This window comes from Apodemus sylvaticus, chromosome 1 (assembly GCF_947179515.1).
Source record: "Apodemus sylvaticus chromosome 1, mApoSyl1.1, whole genome shotgun sequence".
Lineage (NCBI taxonomy): Eukaryota > Metazoa > Chordata > Mammalia > Rodentia > Muridae > Apodemus > Apodemus sylvaticus.
The window spans coordinates 24,444,047-24,460,112 of record NC_067472.1 but is presented as its reverse complement, the minus strand read 5'-3'; the positions used below and the strand labels follow the sequence as shown (position 1 = coordinate 24,460,112).

The 16,066-nt window shown below is 40.6% G+C and overlaps 1 protein-coding gene across 1 annotated transcript in view; it reads left to right on the top strand.

The window, feature by feature from the left end:
* The window catches only part of Kif11 (kinesin family member 11), a 40,252-nt gene that overhangs the window by 14,872 nt on the left and 9,314 nt on the right, over positions 1-16,066 (top strand). The window contains exons 9-14 of the mRNA XM_052186650.1: positions 1,417-1,512; positions 5,291-5,379; positions 9,166-9,253; positions 10,276-10,464; positions 11,107-11,314; positions 14,259-14,431. Coding sequence (XP_052042610.1) covers positions 1,417-1,512; positions 5,291-5,379; positions 9,166-9,253; positions 10,276-10,464; positions 11,107-11,314; positions 14,259-14,431 — 843 coding nt within the window. The remainder of the gene's footprint in view (positions 1-1,416; positions 1,513-5,290; positions 5,380-9,165; positions 9,254-10,275; positions 10,465-11,106; positions 11,315-14,258; positions 14,432-16,066) is intronic.

Below are 16,066 nucleotides of genomic sequence, written 5' to 3'. Positions count from 1 at the left end.
GAATTGAACTCAGGACCTCTGGAAGAGCAGTCCATGCTCTTAGCCACTGTGTCATCTCTTTAGTCCCTATTCTTTTTGTTTGTTTGTTTGTTTGTTTTGTTTTTTTTTTTTTGTTTTTTTGAGACTGGGTTTCTCTGTGTAGCCCTGGCTGTCCTGGAACTCACTCTGTAGACCAGGCTGGCCTCGAACTCAGAAATACACCTGCCTCTGTCTCCTAAGTGCTGGGATTACAGGCATGTGCCACCACGTCTGGCCCCCATTATTTTTTTATGGGTGCATAATTAATTATGTACATATAGGTATTGTGTAACACTGTTTCTGGCATCTCATGAACAAATATCTACTCACCTCAGCAACAAATGTCACCTCAAAGAACACAGGCCAGACCAAAGTAAAGACATTACCAAAGATCAACTTGGTGAACTAATGGGTTTTATTGGGGTAACTTACAGTAGTAATATGAGTGAGGTTACTTATATGATCAGATATCACTCAAAGACATCTGCATCACCAATCGCCTCCCATCCTCAGTGTGCATTTGCTCATGACAGCTTAACTTGCATACAGCTCAACAAGCTGACGAACGTCTCCTCCAAGTGGGTGGCTGGTGTCTGTCTCTCTCAGGCAGCAAGGTTTGTTTGGTAGTAGCTCTGCTGGTCTGAGAGTGTCTCTCTGGGAGGGGCCCACTGTGTCTAGTTCAAGGTCTTTTTGGTCTGAGTGAATCTCTTGGTAGTCTTTACTACTTATAATACACTTAGAGAGGGAGGGGCCTGGTGTATCTGTTTCAGGAACTTCAGAAACCTGCATTCTTTTATTTCCTGAGCTTCTCTGTACTACAGAACATCATCCTTAATGAATTTCCTTCTAAGACCAAAGATTTTATCTTTGAGAAAATTGTTTCTGTAGTAAAAAAAAATAAAAGGATGTTTTGTTTGTTCACCAGCTGGTGGAGTTCATTGAGTTTAAGACCTGTGTAGGAGGCTTGAGCTGCTGGCTCTGTTGGTAAAGTGCTTGTCATACAAGCTTGAGGAGACCCGAATCAGATTCCCAGTTTTTACATTGAAGCTAAGTTTGGTGATGCAGTTCTGACTTTGGGAGGAGACATTCAGATCTCTGGAGCTCACTGGCCAGCCAGTTCAGCCAGTTCAGTTCATGGTCATTGGGAGGCACCACCTCACAGCACAGGTGGAGTGTGCTGAAGATGTGCCACCATGTCCCGACGGCTTCCACACTCACCACACATACAGCACACACAAGGATACAACAGTGGGTAGATAAATACGATCACACACTAGATAGATATGATCAAACACAGATAGAAATTAGATTGTAAATTATGTAGTACTTTTTAAATAAGAATATCTTTATTTTCACCCCATGCCCTCAGTAATTATTAACCTTTCCTTTTCATAACAGGAAACTCTGAGTACGTTGGAATATGCTCACAGAGCAAAGAACATAATGAATAAGCCTGAAGTTAACCAAAAACTCACCAAAAAAGCTCTTATTAAGGTAATTATGATTTTGTTTGGTTGGTTGGTTTTGGCTTTTTGACAGGGTTTCTCTGTGTTCCTGGCTGTCTTGGAACTTGCTCTGTTGCCCAGGCTGGCCTGGCACCTCTTTCCTGATGCTCCCCCTGTGCAGCATCTTTTGTACTGGGATTATAGGCATGAACCACCATGCCTGGCTTATCAATATGCTTTCTATAGAGAGTTTGCCTTTCTTACACATTTCCTAGACAGAGAATCATTAACTATTTTGGCTTTTGCTTCTTTCTTTTACTTGGTATAACATTTGAGATATAAAAATGTTGTTTTATTAGTAGTTTATTTCTTTATACTGGTGAATAATATTCAAGTATATGGATGATACTATATATCAACCAATTGATTATTTCCAAAAATACCATAAGATGCTTGTAGAATTTTCTCCATTCTTCTTAGCTCTAATTCCTGTACTCATTAGTCTCACAATTCTACAGAATTGTGTAGTTTCAGAAGTATTATTGAAGGAAATTGTGTATAGCTTATGAACTTTTAGAGTTCTCTTTTTAAATTTTGTAGTATTCTCTGGAGTTTCACCGAAATTGTCATGAATTTTGATAGGTTTTTTTAGTGTTGAGTAGTATTTTATGGTATTTGTGTGCTATTTGTATAATTTTTGCCACTCTTGAATGATTTATTAGAATAGCTTCATTTTTTTTATTTCAAATGAAACTGCTATTTATATTAATTTGTAGAATTTGTGTAAACATACATGTCTGTCTTACTTTCTTATTGCTGTGAGGAAACACCATGACCAAGGCAACGTATAAAATAGAGCATTTAATTGGGGACTTGCTTACAGTTTCAAAGGGTTTAGTCCAAGATCATAGTGGGGAGCATGGTGGTAGGCGGGCGTGGTACTGAGCTCACATCTGATGTGAAAGATGGAGGCAGAGAGAGAGCAGGGCTGAGCCTGGCATAGGCTTTTGAAAGCTCACCTCCAACAAGGCCACGCCTCTCACTCCTTCCCAACAAGTCAACTGGGAACCAAGGATTCAAATGTATGAGGCAGGGGTTAGGGGACCTGGGGGATGGGGGGGGGGCATTCTCATCCAAACCACCACAGGACAATTACTGTGTGTCCATCTGTGGTCATGCCATGGCATGCCTGTGGAAGTCTATATCTCACAGTGGGTTCCAGCGGTTGTTGGGCTCCTGTGACAAATGCTTTTACAGCTAACACTCCTCCTCTACACTCAGACTTTCATAGCTTTGTGGTAATTGTCTGAGTGAATTAGCTGTGATACATGGTACCTGGATGCTTCAGGTTTTTGTTTTTGTTGTTTTTTTTTTGTTTGTTTTTTTGTTTTTTTTTTGATTTGGTTTTTTTGAGACAGGGTTTTTCTGTATAGCCCTGGCTGTCCTAGAACTCACTCTGTAGACCAGGCTGGCCTCGAACTCAGAAATCCACCTGCCTCTGCCTCCCAGAGTGCTGGGATTACAGGCGTGTGCCACCACCGCCCCGGCTTGATGCTTCAGTTTTTAAGGAATGACTAAAGTAGTTTCTTGTGATGGTGTGAAGTTGAATCTCTGAAGCTCAGGCTGGCATTGGACTCTAACCCTCTTGGCTCTGCTTCCCCAGTGCTGTATTACCCAGTGCTGTATTACCCCAGTGCTGTATTACCCAGTGCTGTATTACCCCAGTGCTATATTATTACCCAGTGCTGTATTATTACCCAGTGCTGTATTACCCCAGTGCTGTATTATTACCCAGTGCTGTATTATTACCCAGTGCTGTATTACCCCAGTGCTGTATTATTACCCAGTGCTGTATTATTACCCAGTGCTGTATTACCCCAGTGCTGTATTATTACCCAGTGCTGTATTACCCCAGTGCTGTATTACCCAGTGCTGTATTACCCCAGTGCTGTATTATTACCCAGTGCTGTATTACCCCAGTGCTGTATTATTACCCAATGCTGTATCACCCCAGTGCTGTATTACCCCAGTGCCGTATTACCCCAGTGCTGTATTACTCAGTGCTGTGTGCAGGCCGCACCACTGTGCTCAGCTCTGATAAGCTGCTCTTTAGAGTGCCTATATAATTTGGCCTTTCCACAACAATGTAGGTGATGTACTTTCTCTACATCCTCATCCACATTTGGTGAGACAACTGTTTTTCCCTTTGGCCATTCAGAGAACATGTGGTGGGTTTAGTTATATCACTGGGTCTACTGTACATTTCCCTAATGACCAATGATGTTGGACATCTTCTTGTACTTGCTATTTATGTGTCCTCTTTTGTTACTTGTTTTGTTCTGTTTTTTCAAGACAGTTTTTCTGTGTAGCCCGGTCCTAGAACTCACTCCTGTAGACTAGGTTGGTCTCAAATTCAGAGGTCAGCCTGCCTCTGCCTCCTGAATGCTGGGATTAAAGGTGTGTACTTTTACCATCTGGCTCAGATGTCCTTTTTGGTGACATGTTCATGTCTTTAGCACTATTTTCCAATGGATTTTTTGTTCTTTTATTGGGGCATTTTAAACGGGTTTTTTTTTTTTTTAAAGAATTTTTTTTAATGTGTATGGGTGTTTTGCCTGCATGTGTGTGTACCACATCTATGCGGTGCCAGTAGAATCAAGAAGAGAGGGAGTCAGCTTCCCTGGAGCTAGAGTTAGTTATAGATGGTTGTGAGCCAAAATGTGGGTGCTGAGAATGGAGCCTAGGTTCTCTGGGTGAACAACCAGTGAGCCATCTTAACTGCTGAGCCAGCGCTCCAGCCTTTAGGTTCTAATATAGTTTAGTTATTTTGTTACATGTAAGCTTTTCTGGATATTTGATGTTTGCAAACATGGTTTCCTCCTTTGTTGGATGGCTTTTCATCTTCACACAGGCTTTTGCAGAGCAAAAGCTTTTAATTTTTTGAGTTGTCTAGTATATCAAATTTTTCAAATTTATGTGGGCCTATTTCTGGACTGTGTTCTATTCCATTCATTTATTCATCTCTTTTCCCACCAATACTACTTAGTTTTAATAACTGTAGTTGTATAAGAATTCTCAAAGGTTGTCCTGGTTAGTTTTTTACCAGCATGACACAAGCTATAGTCATTTAGGAACAGGGAACTTCTATTGATAATACATGACCAGACCAAACCAACTTATAGGCAAGCCTGTGGGGTATCTTTTTTTTTTTTCAGTTAGTGATTTCAGTCAGTTAGGCAGATGATCCTGGGTTCTGTAAGAAAGCAGGTAGAGCCAGCCACGAGGAACAAAACCAGTAAGTAGCACTCCTCGGTGGCCTCTGCTTGAATCCTGCCTCCAGGTTCCTGCCTGGCTTTCCTCAGTAAGGGAGTGTAAGCTTGAGTAAATACTTCCTTCCCCAAGTTTTGTTTGATCATGGTGTTTTATCACAGCAGTAGAGATCTTAATTATTTAAAGGTAGTTAGTTTATAATGAAAACATTTAAGGAATTTTATTATGGCCATTGAAAGACTATCCACTACTGCCCAGCTGGATTTTTTTTTAAAAGCATTTCTAAACAAATTGGTATTAATTTTAAACTATAGTTATAGCTGGGGGTAGAGATCTACACATGTGACCTCAGCATTTCAAAGGCTGAGACTGAAGGTTGCCAAGGACAGCCTGGGCTGTGGGGTGAAACCCCCCTTCTTAAAGTATGATTGTAACTTTTTATGTTTGAAAATCATAAAGGGCTAGCATGTTTTATTTCATGCATATGCTTCCCACACTGAATGATAGAACAAAAACCAACTAACTTGTTACCTATCTGTAACATTCCTCTTGCATAGGAGTACACTGAAGAGATCGAGCGTTTGAAACGAGATCTTGCAGCAGCTCGTGAGAAAAATGGAGTGTATATCTCTGAAGAAAGTTTTAGGTAAGACTTTGGTTATAGAGTTAATTTCTAAGGTATTTTTGGATTTTGGTTTTTTGAGACAGTGTTTTCTTTATAGCCTTTTAGTTCTAGAACTCACCCTGTAGACCAGGCTAGCCTTGAACTCAGAGATCTACTTGCTTCTGCCTCTTGAGTACTGGGATTAATGGCTTGCTCTACTACTGCCCAGCTGGATTTTTTTTTTTTTTTGAGCATTTTTACTTATTTTAAGCATATGGAGGGTTTTCCTGCCTGTATGCTGTATACCCCATTTCAGGCAGTGATATAGGGGCCAGAAGAGGTGGCCTGAAGATGGACTTTAAACCCTGTGAGCTGCCCTGCTGTGCTGGGAATCAAACCCAGTTCCCCAGAGGAGCAGACAAAGCTCTCACCTGCTGAGCCCTCTCCCCACTACCCTTATTTTTGTTTTTGGAAGTAATTTTACTATGCATCTTCCAGGCGGGGCTGAAGCTTTCTGAATCACAGTTACTGGAATTATAGGTGTACCAACATACCCATTTCTAAAACCATACTTTAGATAACAGTAGCTTGAAGTAAAATTTACTAATGCTGCAATAAAGAAATAATGTCTACTGCCCATAAGTGCTTATTTTGGTTTGACATTAAAAAGTAGTTTCTGAGCCAGTGTGACGGCTGTGGGCAAAGATCCTTGCTGCAGACTCAGGACTGGAGTTTGATGTCTGCAGCCCACTTTGTGGAAGGAAAGATCCTGCTTCCACAAGTTGTACTTTGACCTCCACACCTGTACCACAATATTTGTGCAGGCTCGAGTGTTGTGTGTGTGTGTGTGTGTGTGTGTGTGTGTGTGTGTGTGTGTGTGTGTGTGTGTGAAGAGATGGGCCCAGGTAAAGGTGCTGGCCTCCAAGCCTGAGGACATGAGTTCATCCCTAGAGTCCATGTGATAGAGGAACCAACACCCCAGAGTTATCATCTGACCTTCATGTGTATGCTGTAACACATGTGCCATCTCCCTCCCTAAATAAATGCTTAAAAACATACACATACAAATACTGTTATCATACTTTTTAGAAAGTCTTTTAGCTGAGTTTGTATTTAAAAAGATTATTGGTTTATGTGAAAAGTTATAAGACTAGTACAGAGAAATCCCATGCATCATGGTTTTTCACTCATTTATTTAGGCAGGGTCTCATGTAGTCCAGACTGGTCTCAAACTCATTGTGGAGTCAAGGATGACCTTTAACTTCTGATCCTCCTGCCTCTACCTCCTGAGTGCTGGGATACAGGCATGTACTACCTTGCTTAGTTTTATGTGGTCCTGGGGCTCAAACCCAGGGCTTTATTAATGCTAAATAAGTACTTCACCATGTAAGTCACATCTTCAGTCAGCTCTTTTATTTTTATTTAAAACCGAATTTTGCTCTGTGGTCCTAGCTGGCCTTAAACTCACTGCAGGTCAGGCTGGCCTTGAACTTATAGGTATTCCTACTGCAGCTTTCTAAGTACAAAAATTATAGGATAGGCCATAAATACTATATGGGCTTCCATGTATTAATTACCCAGTTTCCACCAATATTCCTTTATATAACTGTGATTCAATAGTAAATTTAGGAGACTAACACTGGTAGCACATGTATGGATTCTATACCATTGTGACTTACGTTTACATTTGTGTAACCATCACTGCACTGGAGATAGGAACCTCTTTTTTTTCTTCTTTAAAGTCATTTTCAATTTCTTTTCTTCCATTACCTCTATCCTCTGACAGTTTAACACTTGAGCTAAACCACCAGTCAGTCAGTCGTTTCTGAAATTTCCCAACACCCAAGAAATCAGCATAACTCTTTAAGTGGGTCTGGAAGGCCTGTGAGTTTTATGGTTAAAAGTGCTACTTCGGCCTGGAGAGATGGCCCAGCAGTTAAGAGCACTGACTGCTCAATTTCCAGCAACCACATGGTGGCTTACAACCATCTGTAATAGGATCTGATGCCCTCTTCTGGTGTGTTTGAAGACAGCAACAGTGTCCTCATATACATGAAATAAATAAAATAAATCCTTAAAAAAAGGAAAAACCTGACCTTTCCCTATGTATTTTGCCTTTTCAGTATTTCTTGTTCTTGTTAATTCCATCACTATGAATAAAGATTCCTAAAGCTTAAAAGTTTTCCTGATACACCCTATCTCAAAAAAGCAAAAGAAATGAGAAAACAAAATTGTTTTTCCTGATAGAATCCATGCATAATTCCACATGACTTGAGAGATTCCTAGTTCCTGAGTGAGCTTGAAAGTTTCTGCTGGTGTCTAGGTCTGAGAACAAGACTGGCCCTAGCTGTGCAGTTGTGGCGCACGCCTATAACCCCAGCACTTGGGAGGCAGAGGCAGGTGGATTTCTGAGTTCGAGGCCAGCCTGGTCTACAGAATGAGTTCCGGGACAGCCAGGGCTACACAGAGAAACCCTATCTGGTGGGGGAGGGGGGAAGAAGACCGGCTCTGTAACTAGGGTCTTCTCCACAGCTCCCTACTGCTACAGTTCCTCAGCACATTTGCTAAAATGTCATGATGTAGAAGTTCTAGCCAGGCGGTAGTGGTGCATGCCTGTAATCCCTCTGCCACTTGGGAGGCAGAGGCAGGCGGATTTCTGAGTTTGAGGCCAGCCTGGTCTACAGAGTGAGTTTCTGGACAACCAGGACTATATGGAGAAACCCTGTCCCGAAAAAACCAAAAATAAAAAATACAAAATATAAAAACAAAACAAACAAAACAAAAAAGAAAACCCAAAACAAACAAAACAAAAACAAAGAACTGTCTGGTATAAGGCACCTGAACTGCTAAAGCTGAGAAATTTTGCCCTAGAGAATCTCACAAGTCCTAGTACTAGTATAACAGTGGTACTTGTACACCTAGTCTTATATAACAGTGGTACTTGTACACCTAATACACTGTGAGTGGGACATCCCCTGTAGATTCTGAGGATCGATACTGCTCTATATACCTACTTTGAATCAGTCCCTTAGCTGGTTTTAGTCTTTTATCTCACCTATTTCTTGTGATGCTTCATGTCTTCAAGTCTTAAGCACTTAGAACACTGGGGGCATTTTTATATTATGTATCACTGCTCACAGCCTCTTAGGTTATATCCTGCCCATCTCTACTTTGTATTAACTTCCCCACTCTGTCATTTTTTCTATTTTCTCAACATAAAGTTTTATTTTATATGTATTCTATGGTGCTAGGGATCAAATCCAGAGTCTCTTGTGTGTGCTGAAAAGCATCCTATCACTGAGTTACTTCCTAGCTCCTTAGCATATCAAGTTAGATTTGTATACACATGCCTTTCTTCCATAGAGAAAGGTTCTTAGTTTTAGGGTAGAGGTCAAATAAGAAATGTTGCATTTATAAAACAGGGAGGGGGCTGGAGAGATGGCTTAGTAGTTAAGAGTACTGGATGCTGTTCCAGATGACCCTAGTTCAATTCCCAGCACTGGCATGGTGGCTCACACTGGCTGAACCTCCAGTTGCAGAGGGATGCCCAAGGACACCAGGCTTGCAAATGGTACACAGACATATAAATGTAGGCAAAACACTCACACCTAAACTAAACATAGGTAAGTGTTCCCCCAAAGAGGCTGCATTTGCTTATTGCCATTTATCACTGCCCAGTTATCATCATGAGGGAGAGGAGTGTGGAGATGAGTTTGTGTAGCTGCCATGATATTGTTCTATTATGTTGTATTATTGTGATTTGCAATACCAAAATTTTGTAGGATTTAGAACAAAACATTAAGTATTAAATTTGTATTAAACTTTTAGAGCCATGAATGGAAAAGTAACTCTTCAGGAGGAACAAATTGTTGAATTGGTTGAAAAAATCGGTGTTCTTGAGGAGGAGCTCAGTAAGGTAGGCATTCTGGGTGACACACAAGGTCACTGAAAAGGAACTGCTCAAAGAAGTTTAGCATGCATAGGAACTTTTTTCTTTCAGTTTTTTTTTTTTTACAGAATTTTTTTGATTCTTATATTTAAGGTAAGTTGTATTTTATTTTTACCTTTGTTAGTAATGAAAAGCCTTCTATTTTGACACTTAATACATTTAAAAGAAATCACAGTCAGGCATTTGCTTAATGACTGGGTTATATTTTTGAGAAATGTATTATATGTGATTTCATTATTGTGTAAACACTCTATAGAGTTTACTTGTACAAGCCTTCAAAGCCTGCTACAATCCTAGAATTCATGGTTTACTTAGCTTTTATTTTGAGACAATTCTCATGTAATTTAGGCTAATGTCAGACACATGCCTTCAGCTACCTAGGAGGCGGAAGCAGACGGATCTCTATGAGTTAGAGGCCAGCCTAGTCCATGTGGTCGGTTCCAGGCTTCCTGGGCAACATAGAAACACCCTGTCTCAAGAACAGCAAAACTTACTGTGTAGCCAAGGATGGCCTTGGACTTCTCATCTCTACCTGGATTCTAGCAGCACTTTACTGTGCCTGCTCTTTATGCAGAGCCTGGGAGTGGGACCTAGGGCTTTGCTTATGCTAGGTAAGCACTCTGCCAGTTGAACGTTCCCCCAGTTCCCTTTCAAGGTAAGGATTGCAGACATTGGAGCTATGGGACACTTAGACAGCAGCCAGGCTCTTCCTGTGCCACCCTCCTGGTGCACTTTACTATGGCTGTTCAGGGTCCTAGGGGACCCTGAAGGGCTAATACCACTGCTAGACCTGTAACATGTTTGAATAGCTTTATAGGAGCAGGCCAGATACCATTGAAAATGTTGTAATCAGTCTGACAAACTATTACAATTTTTACATTTGAATAATTTCTCTTCCCTGTATTTTTAACTAGCCAAGTGTTTCACCAGCCACAGCATTTTTTTTTTTTGATTCTTAAAGAATTGTTTAATGTATTTATTACATGTAGGCTACGGAGTTATTTATGGATAGTAAGAACGAACTTGACCAGTGTAAATCTGACCTGCAAACCAAGACACAGGAACTTGAAACCACTCAGAAACATTTGCAAGAAACAAAATTACAACTTGTTAAAGAGGAATATGTCTCTTCAGCCTTGGAAAGAACTGAGAAGAAGCTTCATGATACGGCCAGCAAGGTTTGTCCTCTGTCTGTACTGAGAACACTGAAGAGTAGGTAGAAGTGTCCTTGCTTAAATTTTGATAAGATTTTATCTATTCCAAATGTTTTGTCCATTTATGAAACAATATTATTTAACCCTTTTTAAAAAACTGGAATGAAAGTATTACATATTTTAATGTATATTTTTGAGGAGACTGTAAAACAAAAGAAAAAACATTTATGAACAAACATAACTACTAGGATAAATTTGCAAAGTCAGTTTTCTTTGTACAGATGGTTGACTGGGAGAGAGGGGCTTGGTGGGGACTAAGCCTTCCTGAGCACCTGGTACATTAGCATAAGATTAACTTTCTTTTTTGTTTTTTTGTGGGTTTTTTTTTTTTTTTTTTTTTTGGTATATTTTCTCTGTGTAGTCCTGGCTGTCCTGGAACTTACTCTGTAGACCAGGCTGGCCTCAAACTCAGAAATTGCCTGCCTCTGCCTCCCAAGTGCTGGGATTAAAAGCGAGCACTACCACCGCCCAGTTTAAGATTAACTTCTGATACAGTGAATACCAGCTTGTATCTAGTTCTCATCAGGGAGGGGTCCTTATGGAGCACTAGCACACTGGTCACACTGTTGTAATGTTATCTTCTTTGTTTTGTTTTCTAACATGCAGCTGCTTAGCACAGTTAAAGAAACCACCAGGGATGTGTCTGGTCTACATTCTAAGCTGGACCGGAAGCGAGCCATCGATGAGCACAACGCTGCAGCTCAGGAGAGCTTTGGCAAAACCCTCAGCAGCCTGTTTAATAATATGGAAGAGCTGATCAAGGATGGCAGTGCCAAACAAAAGGCCATGCTAGACGCGCATAGGACACTGTTCGGTAAGTCTAAGCACTTCTGCAGCTGGGCATCGTGTGTGTGTGTGTGTGTGTGTGTGTGTGTGTGTGTGTGTGTGTGTGTGTGTGTGTGTGTACACGCACGCACACGTGTGCTCACGCGTGTGTGCTCACATGTGTGTACATGTGGAGTCCAGAGAACAGCCTTTCTTTTTTTTTTCCCCCTTAGGGACCGTCCACCTTATTTATTTATTTATTTATTTATTTATTTATTTATTTATTTATTTATTTATTTATTTATTTATTATTGAGTTATCTTCTTTTTGGGTTCATTGTTGTTGCTTTGTGGTTTGAGACAGGGCATCTCTGTGTGGCCCTAGCTGTCCTGGAAGTGGCTCTGTAGACCAGGGTGACTTCAAACACACAGAGATCCATCTGCCTTTGCCTCTGCCTCCTGACTGCTGGGAATAAAAGCATGTGCCACCACGGCCAGGCAAACTATTTTATTTTTAGTTACATGTATGTGTGTATGTCTGCATGGGTTTGTGTATGTGAGTGCATGTACCCATGGAGGCTATAGGTGTTGAATTCCCTCAGTGGGAACACCACCACCAGATACGGTTGCTAGGATCAGACTCACCTCTGTGAGTGCTCTTAACCAGCTTCCTATCTCTAGCCCTCCGCCTTAGTGCTGTTAGACAAGATCTTTCATTGGCTAAGTAGAGTAGGTTGGCTGGCTTACTGAGACCCAGGCTAGCTCACTTATGCTCTTATGCTCTCTCCTCTCTCAAACTTCTCTCCTTCTCCCTCCCTCTCCCCTTGTCCCCACTCTCTCCCTCCACTTCCTTTCCCCACACTAGTCCAACTGGTCTCTAAGGCCCCTTCTGTCTCTGCTTCTTAAGTACTAAGATTACAAGAAGAGTATCACTAAACCCAGCTACTATGGTCTTTGTTTTGTTTTGAAGCTGGCCCCAAAGTTGGTATGATGTAGCAAAGGAGGATCTTGAAGGTCTAATCCTCCTGTCTCTCCCACTTGAATACTGTAATTATAGGCTGTCATACCTGGATCTATGTGATAGCAGAGATGGGACCCAGGGCTTTGTGACTATTAAGTGTCCTAACAACTGAGCTAAGTTCCTAGCCCATTCTAGTCTTCCTGTATATGTTTCATATATGTCAATTTCATGGTTTTAATTTTTTATTTTTTAATTTCCCTCATTGTCTGTCTGTTTATCTTGAGATTGAGACATAGTCTCACTAAGTTAACCAATTATAGATCTATCTATCTATCTATCTATCTATCTATCTATCTATCTATCTATCTATCTAGAGATTGAGACAGTCTTACTAAGTTGACCAGTTTGATTTTTTTTTAAATATTTATTTATTTATGTAAGTACACTGTAGCTGTCTTTAGACACCCCAGAAGAGGGCATCAGATCCCATTACAGATGGTTGTGAGCCACCATGTGGTTGCTGGAAACTGAACTCAGAACCTTCGGAAGAGCAGTCAGTGCTCTTACCTGCTGAGCCATCTCTCCAGCCCCAATCAGTTTGAATTTAAAGCCATCGTGTAGCACAAACTGGCTTTAATTTGTGATCCTCCAGCCTCATCTTGCAAGCTGAGGTTTACAGGTATGAATCTTTTTTTTTTTTTGTCTTTTGTTTTTTGGGTTTTTTTTTTTGTTGTTGTTTTTTTCTTTTCTTTTTTTCTTTTTGGTGTTTTTCAAGACAGGGTTTCTGTGTATAGCCCTGGCTGTCCTGGAACTCACTTCGGAGACCAGGATGGCCTCGAACTCAGGAATCCGAACTCAGAAATCCACCTGCCTCTGCCTCTCAAGTGCTGGGATTAAAGGCGTGCGCCACCACCGCTGGCTACAGGTATGAATCTACATGTCTCAAATAACTAATACTATTGTAAACAAACAAAAATCCAACAGCTCAGGAGAGAGTGTCACTAGAACCTGTCCCATTGAACATGTCAGCTGTTTAGGCAAGAGATTAATGCTTTTGCTTTCTTTGCAATAAATTTTACAGATTGTATTTTTTAGACTTTTTTCTATAAAATAAGATTTATCAAATTATCACTAGAAATAAATTTTTTTTCGTTTTTTTTCTTTTTTTTTTTTTGGTGGTTTGGATTTGGTTTTTCGAGACAGGGTTTCTCTGTATAGCTCTGGCTGTCCTGGAACTCACTCTGTAGACTAGGCTGGCCTCGAACTCAGAAATCTGCCTGCTTCTGCCTCCCAAGTGCTGGGATTAAAGGTGTGCTTCACCACCGCCTGGCAATAAATATTTTTAAGAGATGAATTGTTTTATCAAGAGTTTTAAGTGTGTGTGTGTGTTTTAATGCTTCCTTTTGAGATAGAGTCTCATGTAAAAGCTTTACCTCCTGTCTACTATGTAGCTGTGAGGGCGACCTTGAATTACCTTGAACTGTGTGTATCTTAACCTGATCCTTCTGTCTCTACCTTTAAAGTGCTGGGGTTATAAGTGTGTTTCATGCCGGGCAGTGATTTCTGAGTTCGAGGACAGCCAGGGCTATACAGAGAAATTGTCTCGAGAAAAAAAAGTGTGTTTCACAATAATTAGATGTAGTTCTCTCTTTTTCATAAGCTCCTGTCTAGATTAGATGCTAATTTTAGAACATTCCGCTTCTTAAACCTGGTGGCTCACACCTCTTATTTTAGCACTTGGGAAGCTGAAACATTGTTGACTGGTGTTAAGGTCATCTCAAATGAAGAAAAATCTATTCTATCTTTAAAATTATTCTAAGGTATACTTACAGATGATATGCTTTTTAATATGCAAGGGCTTATAGAACATTCATATTTAAATTTTTTCTTGATTATGTAGTAAGAATTCTTTAATGCAGTTATTGCAAATTCTACAATAAAGATTGATTTTGACCTATTGAAGGTGGTCTCAACTCCATTTGAATACATTTATGCTAAAATTCATCTCTCCTTTCTTTCTCTTTTTTTTGTAGGTGACCTGATGTCTTCCAGTGTTTCTGCACTAGACACCATGACCACAACAGCACTTGAATCTCTCATGTCCATTCCAGGAAATGTCTCGACTCGGGTCTCTCAGATCTCTGATATGATATTGGAAGAGCAGTCGTTAGCAGCACAGAGTAAAAGTGTCCTGCAGGGATTGATTGTTAGTAAAACTTTTAATGTTCTTACAGTGATGGTCATCAGAATTAGTATGAACTGCTCTTCCAGCTTGAGAGTCTCTAGACACAGAGAAGGGACTTTTGTTTTAGTCTCCCCCTCCCCCTCAAAGAAAGACTGGTTCTCAAGAGGATATGACTAAACTTTGAAACTGTTTTCACTCATTTGGTGTAGCTGAGAGTTTTCATAGTCCATTGTAGTTCACATGTTATAATTTCAGCAATTGTGAAAGATGGAGACAGGCCGGGTGGTGGTGGCACACACTTTTTTTTTTTTTGGAGAAAAGAAAGATGGAGGCAAAGGATCAAGAGTTCAAAGCCATCCTTGGTTTTTAGTAACTTTAAAGCCACCTGAGGACGAGTCACAAACAAGAGTACCAGTTCCTAGTGAGACTTGTGGTCACTCACAAAGTTCTTGTGATTTCCAGCATCCACATGGCAGCTCACAACTCGTTGCAACTCCACTAGAAGGTCCGATGTTATCTTCTAGCCTCGGAAGGCACTGTATGCATATAGTACACAGACAAAATACTCCTACACACAAAGATAAAAATTGTTAAGTATTATAAACCTCAAAAAGAAGCAAAGATTCTATATAAAGGAAATAAGCAGTATGACCAAGAACTTCTTAGACAGTACAATACAGACTATAGATAAATTGAGCTGGTGAGTTGTCACAGCAGACGGGCTGTCTGTTGCCAAGCCTGACATATGGTCCCTGGAAGCCAGACAATTCAAGAGAACTGACTCTCCTAAGTTGCCCTCTAACTCAGGTTGCCCTGGGTCTCATTAGTCCAGACTGGTTTAGATCTCAGTATAATCATCCTGCTTTTGCCTCTTGGGTTTCATGCATGAGCTATAATGTTTGGCTCCAAAGCCTATGAGTTTTTGGGGTTTGTTTTGTTTTGTTTTTAATGTTTATGTGGAGGTAGGAGGGTATGTACAAGTGAGTGTGAGTACCTGTGGAGTTCAGAAGCCAATCTTGGATTCCCTGGAGCTGGACCCACCTAATATGGGTGCTGGGAACTGAACTCTGGGCCTCTACAAAAACAGCACAGGCTCTTAAGCACTGAGCCATCCTTCCAGCCCCCTAAGACCTACTCTTGATTTTTTTTGGCTTCGATTTTTTGATCAGTAACCTAAGGCTGTTTAAAATTCCTAATGTTAAGATGTACATGTAGATTTTGTTGTTTTAATTATGCTGGGGATCAAACTGGAGTGCTGGATTCTCAACACTTCACTCTTATTTTTCTCTTTTGAACTCTCCATTAGATTGTTAAAACTTGACTAAAAATGCAGGCATCATGGTACATGCCTGTGCTCCTGGTAGTGTGGAGGCAGGAGGGAAAGGGGGCCAAGAGCTTCCTCAGCTACAGTGAGTGTCAGGTCAGCCTGTGCTCTAAGATGCACAGACCTCAGCACATACATACACAAGAGATATAAACACAAAAGAGAAAGCTTAGCAGTTACTATACACTTAGTGAACATTGTTTAGTTACTGGAGTGGGACTAACAACAGGCAGAATATAAACTAGGTATGCAACTGAGTCTCTTTAGGTTACAAAGAATATCAATTCAGAATTTTGAATGTGTTTGTAAATATTTGAGATATATCAACCAAG